Below are 13978 nucleotides of genomic sequence, written 5' to 3' on the forward strand. Positions count from 1 at the left end.
CGTTGGAACATGTGACATTCTCCCAGTTGCTGAAAATTTCCTCTATGTTCCTAGTACTGGATGCAAAGATTCTGCAGCTGTTTCTTAATAATTGCATTCTACTACTGCATTCCTTTTTCATGTACTAATCAGCCTAAGATTTGAAAACCTGGCTTGGGTAATTTGGCCTGAGGCAGCTATTTGTGCTAGTCTGTTGATCAGCCCTAACTTGAAAGAGAATGGGTTATGCCACAAAATGGAAATTACAAAGTGGGTTGATCTCCAGGAGCATCTTTAAAAAGACTTTATATACTGGTAAAATAGTTTTATTTCATACAGATCTAATCCTTTTTGGGTGGTAAGACTGAAGCAGGGCTACCCCATAACAGCAATTCTGATTAAGCATCAGAAGCAACTACGACTTACTCAAATTTATGAATACAAATAGTCAAATTTTTGCTTCAGGCATCATTTGGACCTGGTTACTTATAAAATGGGCACATCCACATTACTGGTCAGTATTGATACAGGCCATCAAATAGGCACATAGCACTGGTGAAAAAAAAAATTCCAGCTGTTAAGTAGTAACTGAAACTGGGGTACCTGGATGGCTCAGTAGTTGAGCATCTGCTTTCAGCCCAGATCCTGGGATCAAGTCCCACATCAGGCTCCCAGTGGGGAGCCTGCTTCTCTCTCTGCCTATGTCTCCGTTTCTTCCCTGTGTGTCTCATGAATAAATTTTTAAAAAAATCTTTAAAAAAACTGGGCAGCCCAGGTGGCCCGGCAGTTTGGCGCCTGCCTTCGGCCCAGGGCATGGTCCTGGAGACCCAGGATCGAATCCATCAGGCTCTCTGCATGGAGCTTGCTTCTCTCTCTGCCTGTGTTTCTGCCTCTCTCTGTGTGTCTCTCATGAATGAATAAATAAAATCTTTAAGAAAAAAAATCTTAAAAAAAGAACTGACATTAAACTCTTCCTTATTTTCTGTAATTCTCCTATTAAATATTCAGATGGCACCACCTTGTGGATGAAGGCCACGATCTGTGCCTCCACTTGAGTTGGATAAACTCATTCCACCACCCCAGAATTAGCTCACTGAAGCTACTGGGTTTCTCTACGTGGAGGTATTTTCTTCCAGTCTTCTCTTGGCAAAGTGTGCTCAGGGGAGCTTACTATCACTTCTATGGACAGCTGTGACTGAGGAGGACTGGAGTTGATAGAAGAACCTGTAAGGGTAATGGAAGGAGCTGCAGTTGAAGCGACTATACTTACTTAAAGACCCAGTGACAGCAGCTCCAGGGAAAACTAACATCTGCAAGGAGAAGCAGCAATTACAATCACTCTGCAACGCCTGCAGAAAAGTCAGTGCAAGTCCAGCACTTTTAACTATCCCTCCCCCACCCCCCATTCCATATGAGAATATTCTGAGTTAAGAAGGAATTCATTTCCGCTGTGTGGAGGATTTATTATTTGTAGGAAATGAATGAAATTTTCTGACTTGGATTCCAGGTGAGGGGTCTTACTTTTAGCAAGCTTTCTGTAATAGGTTATATGGAGAGTGATATCTTGTTTTAAAAAATTGTTTTGACTCAGTTGACATTTGATCCTTTTGCACCTTTCATTCCCCACTGCCAAGGTTCCTGGGCTGTAGATGTAGCAGTCAGCATGTGAAGGATTAGAACGGTTCAACTTTGCCTCAATTCATTTTTCCTTTACTCCACTTCCCTCTCACGTCAAGGACTTTAGCCTTAAGAGTGAGTTTCTCCAAGAACTGTTTCCTGTCACACTCCTCTGGGGCTTACCAACCACACCTTATTCCAGCATCTCTACTTTAGATTTTTTTTTTTTTAATTTTATTTATTTATTCACGACAGACCTACAAGCAGGGGAAGAAGCAGGCTCCCTGTGTGGGGCCTGATGCGGGACTGGATCCCAGGGCCCCAGGATCACAACTAGCCAAAGGCAGATGCTCAACCACTGAGCCACCCAGGCGTTCCTGAGGGTACATTTTTGAGGGAAGTTATCTATCCTAGTCCTATGGAACAGCTGTCTCTTTAAATTTTTACCTTAATTTCCCCAACCCTCAATTTCTGAGATAGAGATAAACCAGTTTTTCTTTTTTTAGAGTACTATTTTTACCACAAGGCCCCCTCCTGGGATTCTGGAGTCTCCAGCAGTAGAAATTGGATTTGCGCGTTTTAGGGAGAGCGCAACAGTCCCTGAAATTAAGGAGCTGACACACTCTAATGACGGAGAAAAAGAAAAAAAAAAAAAAAAAAAAGCGCCAGTCACTCCAGACTGTGCCCCTAATGTGATCTGCGGGACGCAGGACAGAAAGTGCCGCAAAACAAGCTTCTTAGATCCGACAGCGCAACCGGGAAGCCGGGAGATTAAAAAGAAGTCAGGCCTCCCCGGTCGAACCGGGGCTACCCGAATTGTTCTGCAAGGGCGCTTTCCGGAACGCCTTGGATTGGGCCAGAAATGCCGCAATCCGGGTCACGTGCCCTCGCCCCGTCCGCCCCTCCCCCAGACTAGCGCGGGCCCGCGCGCTCCCGCGGCTTTCAGTCACGAGCTGCGCACGCGCAGGCTGAGCGGCAACGCCGCGCCCGCAGGTCGGCGCCAACGGTTGGCGGAAGGGCGGCCCGGCTCTGGCTTACGCTGCCTCCCTCTTCCGCGGTCGGCGGGGCTAACGCGGGCAGAGCTCGCTGCTCGGGTCCTCAGGACCTTCCTTTTCTTTGTTCTTTTACGCTTTTGCCAAACTTCGCTTAACGATTTTCAGAGTTTCTGTTTTCTTCCTAATTTAATTTGAAATTTGAATTCTTGGTCGCACATTCATGAATATCATTCAAGTTAGCAAGTGTAAACGTTGGTGGGTTGTTTAGGTTTTCAAGGTTTCTACGGTGGAAGTGCAACTGGAGGACACTTTTTGCTGCTTTTTGATTGTGTAGGTTCAAGTTTGCGCTCCAGGGGCCTTTGTTCCGTGAGCTTTGCTTCTTGTCTGTAGGAGCTAGCCCGCTCTTTTGTGGTTTTCCTATTTTCATTTTCCCGATTGAATGCCAAAATTGCTGGATCTTAGTCTTCATCAATTTGGTGCCTAAGGACAAATCAGTTCTGGAAAATATTAGAGCAACCATTTACTCGTGGATAAAGCACTGAAAAATAACACTTAGACCACATGGAAAATGATAAAGAGATTTAATATAGGTTGAGGGTTGTTTTTTGTTCTTTCTCCTGAAAGGGAAGAGTGGTTCCAGTGGGGAAGTTTTGTAAAGGTCAGCAAGCTTGGGACTTTTTCCAATTCTTTTAGGTTGGGCAACTGAATTGCAGTTTGTTAGAAGTGTCTCAAACTATTGGAGAAAAACTCATTAAATTATACTTTTCATTAGAATTAGTCACATTTCAGAAAATATTTGTGTGTACACAATTTTTATAAAAACATCAAAAGACAGTGGGGCACCTGGATGTCTCAGTCTGTAGAGCATGTGACTTTTTTTTTTTACATTTATTTATTTATTCGAGACAGAGGCATAGGCAGAGGGAGAAGCAGGCTCCATGCAGGGAGCCTGATGCAGGACTTGCTCTGATCCGGGGACTCCAGGATTATGCCCAGAGCAGAAGGCAGATTCTCAACCACTGAGCCACCCAGGCATCCTGAGCACGTGACTCTTGATTTTGGGATTGTGCATTTGAGCCCCCCATTAGGTGTAGAGATTACTTAAAAATAAGATCTTGGGATCCCTGGGTGGCGCAGCGGTTTAGCGCCTGCCTTTGGCCCAGGGCGCGATCCTGGAGACCCGGGATCGAATCCCACGTCGGGCTCCCGGTGCATGGAGCCTGCTTCTCCCTCTGCCTGTGTCTCTGCCTCTCTCTCTCTCTGTGTGCCTATCATAAATAAATAAAAAATTAAAAAAAAAATAAGATCTTACCAGAAAATTTAGAGTTGCTAATTCTATAGAAACATAAAACCATCCATTAATTTTTAAGAAATTATTTTAAAGTAATCTTTACCCAAGGTGAGACTGGAACTCAAAACCTGAGATCAAGAGTCACATGCTCTAGAAACTGAGCCCCCCCCAACACCCATATGTTTACACGTAAACCCAATGTTTACAAATAATCTAGTAAATCTAATGCCAGTAGTTTCTCAGGCTTTTTCAATGGCTTTTATAAAAGTCACAAAATTGGGTTAAATGAAGACCAACTACTTCATTTAAAATAAGAGATAGGCACATACCTGGATTTTAAGAAGTCAGGATTTTCTGTTGGGTACTATCATTTCTCAGAAAAGGATTTTCCTTCTGACAGGTTAATATTTAGGAGGAAGGTTTTTGACCCCACCGCCGCCATATTGAGAGATTGTGTTTTCAGCATTGTTTTGTTGCTGTCATAGTATTCAGAAATAGTTATTAACAGGGAAAGTTGGTAGTGAATTTGTTTTTTTGCAGTTTTCAACTAGAACCTTGTGAAACTACTTGCTGAGAAAGCAGTTATTGTTATCTGGTCTCTCTCTATATATATTTTAAAGATTTATTTATTCATGAGAGAGAGAGAGGCAGAGACACAGGCAGAGAGAGAGAAGCAGGCTCCTCGAAGGGAGGCCAAAGCAGGACTCCGTCCCCTAACACGGGATCAGGCCCTGACCCAAAGGCGGACGCTCAACTGCGGGACACCCAGGTATCCCTTATCTGGTCTATGTTAAGAAGCCAAAGCATCACACATCTCATGATAAGTCTTTCCTTTTTGTTTCATCTATTTTCCCTTCCGCCGCTATTCTGTATCAGCCATGAGGTTGCTGTTGGAATTCAGGGACAAATAAGAGGTCATATAATATAGGCCATTGCATAATGATGAAATATCAATTCTGTAGTCTGTCTCTAAGGCTCTGTCCTTAATAATAAAATACACTGTGCTGTGATGGTTGTAAAGCTATCACTCCATGTTAGATATTAATTATTTTTAATTCACATGATTGTGATTTACTTTCAGGTTTTTATGTGTTCAATCTTTAAGAATCATTTACATTTACCTGGTAAAGAAAAAAAACAATGGAGAGGTTATGTTCACAAGCTTTTTAAGGTAAGGATGCCTATAACTATGATCAAAGGCATAAGATGTGGAAGAATGTTTATTTAACAAACTTTTTTTTAAAGAGATTTTTTTTTTTTTTTTGAAAGGAAGCTTTATACCCAGCATGGGGCTTGAACACAACCCTGAGATCAAGAGTTGCAGGCTCTACCCACATGAGCCAGCTAGGTGCTCCTAAAAAACCTTTTAATACCTTTGTTTAAGGCACTGAAGTGCTAGGAAAATAAAGATGAATAATACACAATCCTATCCCTTGAAGAATACAGTCTAAACACAAGATTATGAGCCAAGAGAGAAATGTTAGGAGGTAGACAAATAGTGGAGCTAACAGCTTATGCCCAGGAAGCTCAGAGGGTGCCAGAACCTTAATTTGCTCACTTCATTGAGGATCTGATTTTGTCATTGCAAATATGAGGGCTAGACTTGTGCCATGAAAACTCAAGAGACTGCTGTCTAAACCTGGTGTCAATTTATTGGTTTTTAGGGAGATTGTACATTTATATTGATTGCAGTATTCTTGTTTAATGTTCTAGATCAGTGTTCATCAATAAAAAGATAATATGGGGATGCCTGGGTGGCTCAGTGGTTGAGCATCTGCCTTCAGCTGAGGGCATGCATGATCCCGGAATCCCGGGATGGAGTCCTACATTGGGCTCCCTTCATGAAGCCTGCTTCTCCTCCCTCTTCCTATGTCTCTGCCTCTCTCTCTCTGTCTCCTGTGGGGGGGAAAAAATACTATCCACAAATGTGAGCCACAGAAATAATTTAAAATTTTCTAGTATCCATATTAGAAAAGTAAAAGGAAACAGGTAACAATAATATATTTAACCCAATATATCCAAAATGTTCTAATTTTAACATATAATTAATATGTAGTTATTGCTGAGATATTTTGCATTCTTTTTTTCATACTAAGTCTTTGAGATCTGGGGTGGTTTTTATACTTAAAGCACATCTTAGTTAGGATTAGCCACATTTCAAGTACTCATGTGGCTACGTGGAGTTCTAGAATAACCCCTTCCCAGAAAAAGATAATGGGGAGGCCAAGTTATAATCAGAGCATGGAATTAGAACAGAACATGCTAGATGGTGTTGAGAGATATTTTGTTGGTCTGGCAAGCATGATGAACCTACCCTGATCCACATCAGAGTATACCTTTTTCATGGTGTTAGTGTTTGTTGTATTTAGCATGTCTTGCTTCAGAAGTACAAAACCAATATGGCCAAATTCTCCTGATATTATGTAAACTGCTTTCTTCTATTAACATAACTTGTTTTCAGACAGATTTAAAATTTTTTTTACCTTATTTATTTATTTTTAAAGATTTTATTTATTTATTCATAGAGACACAGAGAGAGAGAGGCAGAGGCACAGGCAGAGGGAGAAGCAGGCTCCATGCAGGGAGCCTGACGTGGGACTCGATCCAGGGTCCCCAGGATCAAACCGCAGGCTGCAGGCGGCACTAAACCACTGCACCACTGGGGCTGCCCACCTCTTTTATTTTTTAGTTTTGTAAAAGATGTATTTATTTGAGAGAGAGTAGGGGGAAGGGCAAAGGGCGAGAATCTTCAAGCATACTCCCTGACGAACTTGGAACCAGATGCCTGGGCTGGATTTCACCACTCAAGAGATCATGACCCAAGGTGAAATGAAGAGTCGGACACCCAACTGACTGGGCTACCCAGGTACCCCATACATCTTTTATATTTGGTCACATTTGAACAGAGACTAGTTAGTTTTTAAACTTTATTTATTTATTTATGTATTTATTCATGAGAGACACAGAGAGAGAGATAGGCAGGGGGAGAAGCAGGCCTCCCATGGGGAGGCTGATGTGGGACTGGATCTCAGATCCAGGGATCATTCCCTGAGCCCAAGGCAGACACTCAACCACTGAGCCACCCAGTCATCCCACAGCCTAGTTAATTTTTTATTTATATATCTCTTTATCCAAGCAGTACTTACTTTCATGAGGTTAATACTACATCTGGCTAACTTTATCCATGATGTGTTTTTAAAATATAAATATTTTTTATTATAAATGCATTTTAAGAATATAAATTACATGGGGTACCTGGGTGGCTCAGCTGATTAAGCATGTGCCCTTGGCTCAGGTCACGATCCCAAAGTCCTATGGGATTGAGCCCCACATCGGCTGCCTGCTCAGTGCGGAGTCTACTTTTCCCTCTCCCTTTTCCCTCACTGCCCTCATGCTCTCTCTCTCAAATAAATCTTAAAAGAAAAAAAAAATTAAATTATAATATTACTAAAAATTAGAGAAAAGCAAATAAAAACTACCACAAAAAAAACCAAAAAAACTACCACAACATAATAATTGCTTATTATAGTACATATTTTTGAGTTTATAGACTATAAATTAATATTGTTTATTTTTCTCAATATAATAATACATAAAATATTTCCCCCATATTACTATAATTTCAAATGAAATGGTTTTCAAAACAAATGGATTTTCAAATGAAATAGAATTTTAATCTGTGGATATGGCATACTTTATCCAATATTTTTTATCTATTTGTTTATTTCTCTCTTTCTCTCTCTCTCTTTTTTTTTTCTGGTATAGTGAACAGCTTAACACTGTGATTGCATTCCTATATTTTAGGATAGTTCCTAGAATAAAATCCAAGAAATGGAATTTCTAGATTAAAGGGCATTAATAGGGGATCCCTGGGTGGCTCAGCAGTTTAGCGCCTGCCTTTGGCCCAGGGCGCGATCTTGGAGTCCCGGGATCGAGTCCCACATCGGGCTCCCGGCATGGAGCCTGCTTCTCCCTCTCCCTGTGTCTCTGCCTCTCTCTCTCTCTCTCTCTCGGTCTATCATAAATGAATAAATAAATATTAAAAAAAATAAAGGGCATTAATATTGTTATGATTCTTAATTGCCAAATTATTTTCCAGAAGCATTTAATAAGCTATATTGATAATGAGAATAACACCTTTACTTCACTTGTCCTCATAATGGTTATTATCTGTCTTAAAACATTTACTCAATAAGTTTATACATTCACTTATTCATTAAATATTTATTGAGTACTTATTATGCTCCAGGCAATGTCCTAAACTCTCATGACACAGTAGTGAATAAAAGACAAAAGTTCCTGTGCTCCTAGATCCTCTTGGATGAAATAATCAACTAAATAAACAAAATATATGTGTTAAGAAATAAAAATAAAGCAGGAAGGAGTGTGTCACTGGGGTGAGCATTTTAATTAAAGTGACTAGTAAAGGTCTTACTGAGTAAGCGACAAAATTTTAAAAATATATTCTAGATTTAAATCACAAGCCTAGGGATCCCTGGGTGGCGCAGCGGTTTGGCGCCTGCCTTTGGCCCAGGGCGCGATCCTGGAGACCCGGGATCAAATCCCACATCGGGTTCCCGGTGCATGGAGCCTGCTTCTCCCTCTGCCTGTGTCTCTGCCTCTCTCTCTCTCTCTGTGACTATCATAAATAAATAAAAATTTAAAAAAAAAAGACTTTAAAAAAAAAAATAAATAAATCACAAGCCTACAGGAAACTTGCAAGTATAGAAGCAAAAAATGTTTTTTTCTGAAAATTTGAGATTACCCATCTAATGTCCCTCCTCTCCAAATACGTTAGTGTTTTTGCTACAAAGACATTTCTCATGTATACCCAAAATATACACACCAAAATAAGAATAGTTAATACTGAGATATCAATATTCTTATCCTCATAACCCAGATTTTTGCCAATTGTCTTAGCATTACTGTCTCAGCAAAAATCGTAGAAAAAGGACCCAGTTCTGCATCAATTTGTTGGTTTTAGTTATCATATCCCTTTAGTATCGTTATCATATCCCTTTAGTATCCTTCCGGCTGAAACCGTTTCTCAGTGTTTCTTCAACTCTTGTGACCTTGATACCTTTGAAAATTCCTGGCCACTTACTTTGTAGAGTATCCCCTAATTTAAGTCTGTCTGCTGTTTCCTCATGCTTAGACTTAGGGTTATTCATTTTTGGCAGGACTATGACAAAAACAATGCTGTGGTATTTTTTTTTAAGATTTTATTTATTCATGAGGGACACACAGAGAGAGGCAGAGGCAGAGGCAGAGGGAGAAGCAGGTTCCCTGCAGGGAGCCCGATGTGGGACTCAATCACCCCCTGAGCCAAAGGCAGATGCTCAAGCGCTGAGCCACCCAGGTGCCCCCAAAGCTGTGTTCTTATTGCATCATATCAGGTGGCACATAATTTCTTTTTGTTCCATTAGTCATAATGTTTACTTTGATCACTTGATTTCGATGGTATCTTTAAAGGTTGTCCACTGTAAAGTTCTTTTTCTCTTTGTAATTAAGTGTTTAGTGGGGAGAAGCTCGATCACATTCCTCATCCAGCTTTCATTTTGTTTGCTTTTATGTATATGAGCTCATAATTTCCTATTTTAGTGAGTGAGTGTCATTATTCTGGTATTTAAATTGTTCTTATATTTTCCCATTGGAAGCCCTTCAAGCTTAGCTTCCTTGTCCTTTGACATGCCCCCATCATTCTTTGAGCACTTCCCTGTTTTCTGGCATGCCAGTATGTTCCAGGCTTATCTTGTGCTTTCCTGGCCCCGTCCTGGAATCAGCCATTTGTCCCAGGAGCCCTTGAGAATGCTATTTTGAAGTCACACTCTAGGTGCTAGGCATGCTCATTACTATGGGGGTTGAATGGAGTTGCCCCTCCCAGACCCTCTTAATGGACAGAGAATATATGTGTTTGTGTATATATGTATTTACATATATATGTAACATATATACACACAATATACACAAAATTATGTCTATATATTTATATTGAAAACCATGAATTCACTTGAATTTCAATCTAACACCTCGGGTTCATTCTAGTTTTATCCTGTTTCCGTCTTTGTGTCTCTATAATCTGACAGTGAGAAATTAGCTTCCTTTATCCTCTATTTACTTATTTGATCAAATCCTCTGTATATTATCAGTCTCTTCCACTGCTGCCATACCTTTCCCTGCCTCAATACCATTCTAACCTCACGCAGCATGCCCCCACCTCACTCAGGTCTGACATCCCATGCATGCCAGGCCACCCCTCTGTGGGGGTGTCATCTTATCCTTCTTGGCTCTGACACACCACTATGCACTAGTGTACCTAGTTCTGCCCCATCCTCATGTCTTTAGGACTGAGTTATTTAGAAAGGCAACGGAAAGGGAGGAGGAAAAGTCAAGGAAAGTTTTTAGTAAAGACCCAAAGGAAAAGGAAAGCCAACTGTTTGATACCTTGGTAAGACCATTCATTTGATGATAAGGAATAGCAAGCAAGTGTAAAGGCTGTGTAGTAGAGCATGGCTGGTGTGGTGGAGGGATGTCAAGGCCATATGGCTAGAACAGTGTAAGCAAGAAGGATGGCAATATTAGATATAGTCTTGGAGATAAGGGGTGGAGCAGGATAAGAAGGGGATAGATCGATCATGTAGGGCTTGTAAGGTCTTTAGATTTTACCCTTTATGAGAATAGGCAGCATTTGGAGAGCTGAGCAAAAAAGTGACAGCATCTGCCTTACGTTTTAACAGGTTCGTTCTGGCTATTCTGAAAACAGAGGAAGAGGGGCAAGGACAGGAGCCAGGACACAAGTTAGGTGGCTATTGCAATAATCCAAGTGAGAGATGATGGTGGCTTGGATCCTGGTGGTGATGGGAGAAGTGAATTGAATTGTGGGTGTATTTTGGAGGTAAAGCTGACAGGAATTTGCTGACTGTTGAGATGTGGCATATGAGGGAAAAAGCGTAGTGAGGGTGATACCAAGATTTTTGGCCTGGGCAACCAGAAGAATGGAACTGCCATTATGTGAGAAGGGGAAGGCTACAAGCAGAGCTGGCTTGGGGGAGAGAGGTAGTATCAGTAGTTTACACTGGGTACATTTTCATTAAGTTTGAGTCACTTGTTAAAAATCCAGGTGGAAATGGCAAGTAGGCAGCTGGGTATTCTAGTCCGAGCTGGAAATATAAATTTTGGGACTCATTGATAAATAGATGCTATTTAAAGCCATGTGACTGGGTGAGATCATTAGGGAATGAATAGAGATAGAAAAAAGAAAAGTCTAAGTATTGGATTCCTGGAGCACTTGAACATACAGAAGTTGAGGAGATGAAGAGCAAAAGAGGCTAAGATGGAGCTGTCAGGAGGAAAAGTAGGTAAAAAAATTTCCTCATTATTGCCTTCATTTGCTTTTCTTTGATTACTGTTTGCAAGTTCCTTTGTAGATTGTTTATAACCTTACCAAGTGGGCTTTTACTGTTTGATTAAAAAAATCAGTTGTATTAATTTGTTTATGTAATAGGGATTTTAACCCTTTGTCATACTAGATAAAAATATTCTATTCTTCGTCTTTTTATTTTGGTTATATGGATGTTCAAAATATTTATGTAGTAAAAGAATTTGTGTTTTTATTTGTGAGACATTTTATTCTATGAAGCCTAGAAACGTGTCTCATCCTCCAGAGATTTGATGATCATTTAATTCTATTTTACTCTAGCTTTTCATTGTCTTGATTTATTTTTATTGACTTGTGGACCACCTGGAATTAGTTTCTGTGCATAATGTGTGGTCAGAGTTTAAAGCCATATTCCCTCAAGCAAGAGGGCTCAGGCAAACACCAGCAGTATTATTTGGTTTAAGCAGGAATTGATAAATAGAAGGGCCAGCAGGATGCATGGGGCCAGGAGAGTGGTGTGCTTGCTAAGTGTACCAGACACACTGTGGTCAAACATGGGAGTGACCTTGAGAGTAGAGCTGATTTGGAGTGTCAAATAGCCTTAGCTTGGGTGCCAGCTCAGAAAGCTTCTAGAAATGATAGCTGCCCAGCACTTGGATAGTTTAGGTGAAGGTGAGATCAGGTACCTCCAGATATCAGCCAGCTCTTTGTCAGGTAAACTTTGGAGAGCCCCCTGGATCATTCTTTGGGCAATTCTGTTGTTTCTCCACACCCCCAAATTGTTAATTATTCCAACACTACTTATTATTGAATAATCTATCTCTTTACCAGTGATTTGGAAATCTTTTAAAGCATATATTAAATGCTTATATTTTACATATGTCTAATTATTTTAAAATATTAGTATCCTTAGGGATCCCTGGGTGGCGCAGAGGTTTGGCACCTGCCTTTGGCCCAGGGCGCGATCCCGGAGACCCGGGATCGAGTCCCACATCGGGCTCCCGGTGCATGGAGCCTGCTTCTCCCTCTGCCTGTGTCTGTGCCTCTCTCTCTCTCTGTGACTATCATAAATAAATAAAAATTAAAAAAAATATTAGTATTCTTAACATCAGGATATTAACTTCATTAAGTTAAATTTTAAACATGTATTAATCAGGGATCCCTGGGTGGCGCAGCGGTTTGGCGCCTGCCTTTGGCCCAGGGCGCGATCCTGGAGATCTGGGATCGATTCCCACGTCGGGCTCCCGGTGCATGGAGCCTGCTTCTCCCTCTGCCTGTGTCTCTGCCTCTCTCTCTCTCACTGTGTGCCTATCATGAATAAAATAAAAATTAAAAAAAATGTATTAATCTAATTTGTAAAACTTGCTATCATGTAATACAGGAATAAGTTAGGGTTAAAAGAAAGCATTATTATATGTATTTACCATTCCTATTTGTGAGATGTCTTAAGTTCTGCCTCTAATATCAGTAGAATTTTCTTTCTAGCTCGAATGTTTCAACAGTAGAGAATTTTCAAATAAAGACAATGCTTAAAATAATGGTTTTCTATTTGATTAAAGCAAAAATTTGCAAGTAGCTTTATTTTCACTTCACTTTTTTTTTTTAAAGAGTTATTTGACAGAGAGAGAGAGTACAAGCAGGGGGAGTAGCAGGCAGAGTGAGAGGGAGAAGCAGGCTCCCCCCTGAGCAGGGAGCCTGATGTGGAGCTGTGGGGCTCGATCCCAGGACCCTGAGATGATAACTGTGTTGAAGGCAGACTCCTAACTGACTGAGTCACCCAGGTGCACCTTCATTTCACTTTTGAATACATTTGATTTTTGTTACACTCTTGAAGATGAGGTATTTTTTAATTATTCCTTTGTAATTGTAAGTGGATACTAATGTTATGGTTTATCTTTTTAGTTACCTAAAATATACCCTCCTAATCTGAAAATAAAATTATCCATTGGAAGACAAAAACTAGTAAGGTTAATACTGACTACTAAAAATGGGTCTTACCTATAATATATTGAAAGAATAATTCAGTAACTGAGAAATGCTTATCTTAGAAATTTGAGGATGGCTCAATAATAAGTCTAATCTTAAAACACTGAATATGAAAAATACAAGATGCTGAAAAGTTATCTGATAAAAATGAACATTCTATTTTAAGTACTTACCAGAAATGAAATAGAAGGACAACTCAACATGGTAAAACCTTTTTCAAAATAACAATACTGTTTTTGTTGGCAAAATAATTAAGCATATTTCCATTAAAATGAGGAGCAAAATTAAGGGATCCTGGCTGTTGCCTGTGCAAATAAATGAAGACCAACCGAATAAGAAAAATAAAGACTATTTATTCTGAGTTTGCTCTAGCAAGGGAATTAGCTACCATCACTGGAGTTTTGTCAGTTACTTTAAGGTAGGCAGAAGATTGAGAAAGCTTTATAGTAGAGAAAAGGGAAGACTTAATCTGTGTTTACCTGATTGAAGGCTTGGCATGGGGAAGCTTGTAGACAGGCTAACTAGAAATGAGACATCCTATGTGATTTGTTAGTGATGCATATTTTTCTGTCTGTGGTTGGTCCCACATTGGATGTTGGGACCAAATTAGGGAAGCTGTCAGTTATTAATGAAGTCATGGTCATTTTGGGCAGATTGTTATAGAAGTTATTGTTTAGCTTCTCGGATTGTCACTGTAGATAGCAGCCTGGCTTCCTGTAAGTCTGACTTGTA

The 13978-nt window shown here is 40.3% G+C and overlaps 1 protein-coding gene across 22 annotated transcripts in view; it reads left to right on the plus strand.

Annotated features, from left to right (window-relative positions):
* Positions 1-13978, plus strand: part of LOC144280412 (uncharacterized) — a 204584-nt gene that overhangs the window by 152618 nt on the left and 37988 nt on the right. For 8 of the 22 annotated variants that reach the window (XR_013348828.1, XR_013348823.1, XR_013348826.1 and 5 more), the window contains exon 1: positions 3894-5053. Coding sequence is in view for 2 of the 22 variants with exons in the window: in XM_077842448.1 (XP_077698574.1) it covers positions 11216-11240 (25 nt within the window). In the remaining 20 variants the exon portion in view is untranslated. The other 14 variants (XR_013348818.1, XR_013348810.1, XR_013348814.1 and 11 more) reach the window with 12 other exon arrangements.

The sequence above is a fragment of the Canis aureus genome, chromosome 12 (genome assembly GCF_053574225.1).
Source record: "Canis aureus isolate CA01 chromosome 12, VMU_Caureus_v.1.0, whole genome shotgun sequence".
NCBI lineage: Eukaryota > Metazoa > Chordata > Mammalia > Carnivora > Canidae > Canis > Canis aureus.